Source organism: Etheostoma spectabile, chromosome 10, assembly GCF_008692095.1.
Source record: "Etheostoma spectabile isolate EspeVRDwgs_2016 chromosome 10, UIUC_Espe_1.0, whole genome shotgun sequence".
Taxonomy (NCBI): domain Eukaryota; kingdom Metazoa; phylum Chordata; class Actinopteri; order Perciformes; family Percidae; genus Etheostoma; species Etheostoma spectabile.
The window spans coordinates 9,932,525-9,936,371 of record NC_045742.1 but is presented as its reverse complement, the minus strand read 5'-3'; the positions used below and the strand labels follow the sequence as shown (position 1 = coordinate 9,936,371).

The window sequence follows — 3,847 nt, the reverse complement described above, 5'->3', positions numbered from 1 at the left end:
AGAGAAGCGATAAACACAACTCTTCTGAATGTCAGATCTCTTGTCACATTCATTATGTCGCATTCCATCAGTGTAGATGATGTCCGGATAAGATCTATTTGATCCGGCTCTGAACCAGAACACACTGTCATCTCCTGGACACGTCTTGTCCTCAGAGTCAGAGAGGACTGAACACTGGAGAGTTACAGAGTCTCCTGGACGGACGGGATCAGATACTGCCGGCCACTGAACAACAGTATAGTTTGATGTCTTCTGAGTGGTTCCTGCTTCATACAAAACTGTGTTAAAAGGATTTCTAAGCACATTTTCAAAGCCAAAGTATAATTTAAATATATCTCAAATGTGATTTAGTAGTTTGACATGATACTCTACTGAAATGTAGCAAATTTTGAGCCCTTTTAGTCCAGTACATGTGTTTTCAGAGTAAAATACGGTTGTTGAAACAGTGATTAAACCTACCGGAGTCATTGTCAATCAACATATTCTGTGGTTTAGATATGAGGATGTGTTGGACAAAACACAGGAACATGTCGAAAAGATTATTATTTTTTTTAAATTAAAACAACGCATACACAGCGACAATCAGGTATTCACAAACATTTGAAAATAATTAGATGGCCTGTGTCTGCATATTTAATTGGAGTGGATTTATATTTTACAAAACAGGCTTCCTTAAAAAGTTGTTTTTCTTAAACATTACCACAGTGAAGGTTAAGATCAGTGTCTGAGGCATTTGCCAAACTCTATAAAAGAAGATAATTACCTTTTATTAACAAATACGTCCCATTCCATACAGGATTTGTATACCGCTCTGTGTATGCACAGTGATACATTCCCTCGTCTTCTTGGATTGTCCTCAGAATGGTCAGTTTGCTAAAATTGCTATCATTGTTAATTTTCAATCTTGATGCAGAAAACTCTGGTGCATACTCAGGTTTTGTAGATTTCGGTACTGTCACAATTAATTTCAGAGTTTCCCCGGCACTCTGCTTGTACCAGTCGAGCCGTGGACGGCCAATCTCCTTATAATGGAGAGCACACTTGAAGGTTGCAGGTTCACCAAGTCGAACTGTGGTAACTGGAACTAGCGAATCTAAAATAAATGAAAACACACAATATATTAAAAAATAAATTAGTGTATGGTACATAACATTTATCATGCAAAAACTACATATCCACAGTAGCTACTTGGCATGCAAATTCTTAACTGAAAACTTGCACAGAATAAAATAGCACTTACATCCTTGATGAAGAACAAGCAGTGTAACCCATAACAGGATCATCGTGACATTGTGTCTTGTTAGAATAATTGTTGGCATTTCAGTGAGAAAAAGGTTGATGTCACAGGGCCATGATAATGTATGTCACACTGTCAAATGCATCTGATTGGTTATCACAGAATAAATATTCATAAGTGCACTTCCTGTCACATTGATCTCATCCTGGCCTTTGAGAAGCATTTCACCTTATTCTTCTCTTCACACGCTTCCAATAAAGGTAAGACAGCAGATTGCCTTTGTAGTTTTTACTGGATACAATTGTAAAATTGTGGCAACAGTATTGGACAACAAATTCCGAGAAAGGTGTAACAAATAAGAAAAAAATGACATTCCATTACAAGGTATGGTAAAATGTGTAAAAAGGAAACTGGATTTACAAAAGCATAGACTAGCTATCAAATGAGTTACATTGTGCTTCATGTCAGAAAACAAAGCATCACCAGCATGGTTATTATAGTTTTGCATTTTTATTAGTTTTTATGTTTATTTCGTTCTTTGTTTTCAAATTCACGTTAGTTTTAATTCGATTTTAAAGCGGTTCTGTTCATTTAGTTTATTTTTCATATTTGAAAATGTTTAATTTTAGTGTTACTTTTATCATTAGTTTTAGTCTTTTTTGTAAAATGGGTTATTTTTTAGGGGCAAGATTCAAATAGGTCAGCAGTTATCGGGTTGTCGGTCAAAGCACGCCTGTAGTGTTCTGTCATACGGTTGTCTCCGCCATGCTGCCTGGCCCTGTACCTATACAGTCCCTGACAAAAGTCTTGTCGCTTATCTATTTTGTAGAAACACCTGCTATTAACCTGACTTTTAATTAATCAATTGGTGTAAGAAATAGCTCATATGAAAAGCTAAAACCCTCCCAAATGATGTTCAATGCACTGAAATAAATTTGTTTCACTGAAACAAGATTTATTATTTAAACAAGACAGAAAGGTCAAATTTTGGCAAGACAAAAGTTTTGTCGCCTATGCAGAAATTGAACAAATTTACTGCAAATACTAAAATATGTCAGCAAATTAAATAGCGGTGCTATGAGATCCAAATTTAATATCTTGTATGACTTCCATGAGGTTGAAGGACTGCATTCATGCGGTTTGGCAAGGATTCATACAATGTAGTGATGAAGTCATCAGGAATAGCTATGGAAGCAGTTTGCATGCCCCAGAGTCATCAATATTCTTGGTTTGGTCTCCATTCTTCCTCTTTCATCCTACCCCACATATGCTCAATGATGTTCATGTCTGGTGACTGGGCGGCCCATCCTGGAGCATTTGATCTTCTTCGCCTTGAAAACTGAAGTGGAGATGGAAGTTGCGATGGAGCACCATCCTGTGCAGAATTTGGCCTCTTTCATGGTTGGGAATAAAGAGGTAGCTAAGATTTCTTTGTATTTGAGACTATTGATGTTGCCTTCCACCTGCAGATCTCTCGCACACCCCATACTGGAGTAACCCCAGACAATGATTTTTCCGCCACCAAACTGTTTTCTGGGTGAATCTTGGATCCATGCGGCTCCAGTAGGTCTCCTGCAATATTTGCGCAACTGTGGTGTAATAACAGAATAATCTGAAAAATCCACTTTCTTCCACTTTCATCGTCCATCTTTAGCAGGCTGTGGCCTTGGCAAATGCCACACAGTTTTTCATTGTCTTTTGTTTAGTGCTGGTTCGGGCACTGATTCAACCATGGAGGCCATTTCAAGACAGAATCCGACAAACACTTCAGGTGACACAGGGACTTCAGGTGACCAGGTCTGGTGGAGCTTGCTGCAGTAGAAAATGGGCTGGCCTTGGATTTTCGAGCCAACAAATGGTCCTCTCGAGCAGTTGTCTTGCGGGGTCTGCCTGACCTGGGCTTGTCCAAAACGTCTCCAGTGTCTTCAAATGTTACTTGACGCTGAGACACATTGAAGGTGATTGCCACATCAGCAGTGGATCTGGTCTTCAGCCTCTTGATAATCAAATGCTCCTTAGTCCTCAGGGTAATCTTAGCATGTTTGCAGAGGTCTAGTTGCAGTTGATGTGAAGGTCTAGTGTACTGGGGTGTTTTTATACACACCTAGACCAAATTGATCCATCATTAGTCACAGGTGAAGCTCATATGACAAGGCGACAACACTTATGTCTGCAAAAATTGACTCAATGGGCTTTACCAAGCTGTGAATATTAGAATACTTTTTGACAGTTTTGTTTTGCAATGAAACATATTACAAAAGCGTTGGGATTAAATGCCAGCTTGTAAATAAATCTTAATTTGAAATATATTTCATTCGGCCTTCACGTCATTTGTACACAAGCGACAAGACTTTTGTCAGGGACTGTACATCCATGCCCTGTACCGGGGTTAGCTTCTGCTACTGTTAGCTTAGCCGTTTGACCCAATAACACAGAGGCACACACACACACACACACACACACACACATATTCCACAGGTATTTCATGGAGACGGAATACATGTTGGACTATGAAGCCCACTGTCTCACTGTCGGTAATGCAACATAGTGGGCAGATTTAGAGAATCTAAATCACCTTTCTTTCCCATTCTGACATTCAGTTTGGAGTTC

General features: G+C 39.0%; 1 protein-coding gene across 1 annotated transcript in view; it reads right to left on the bottom strand.

The window, feature by feature from the left end:
- The window catches only part of LOC116697302 (uncharacterized), a 9,062-nt gene extending 7,490 nt beyond the window's left edge, over positions 1-1,572 (bottom strand). Inside the window, 3 exon segments of the mRNA XM_032528640.1 lie at positions 1-263; positions 764-1,093; positions 1,241-1,572. Of these exon segments, the coding sequence (XP_032384531.1) occupies positions 1-263; positions 764-1,093; positions 1,241-1,319 (672 nt within the window). The 5' untranslated portion in view covers positions 1,320-1,572.
- Positions 1,573-3,847: the final 2,275 nt, after the last annotated feature.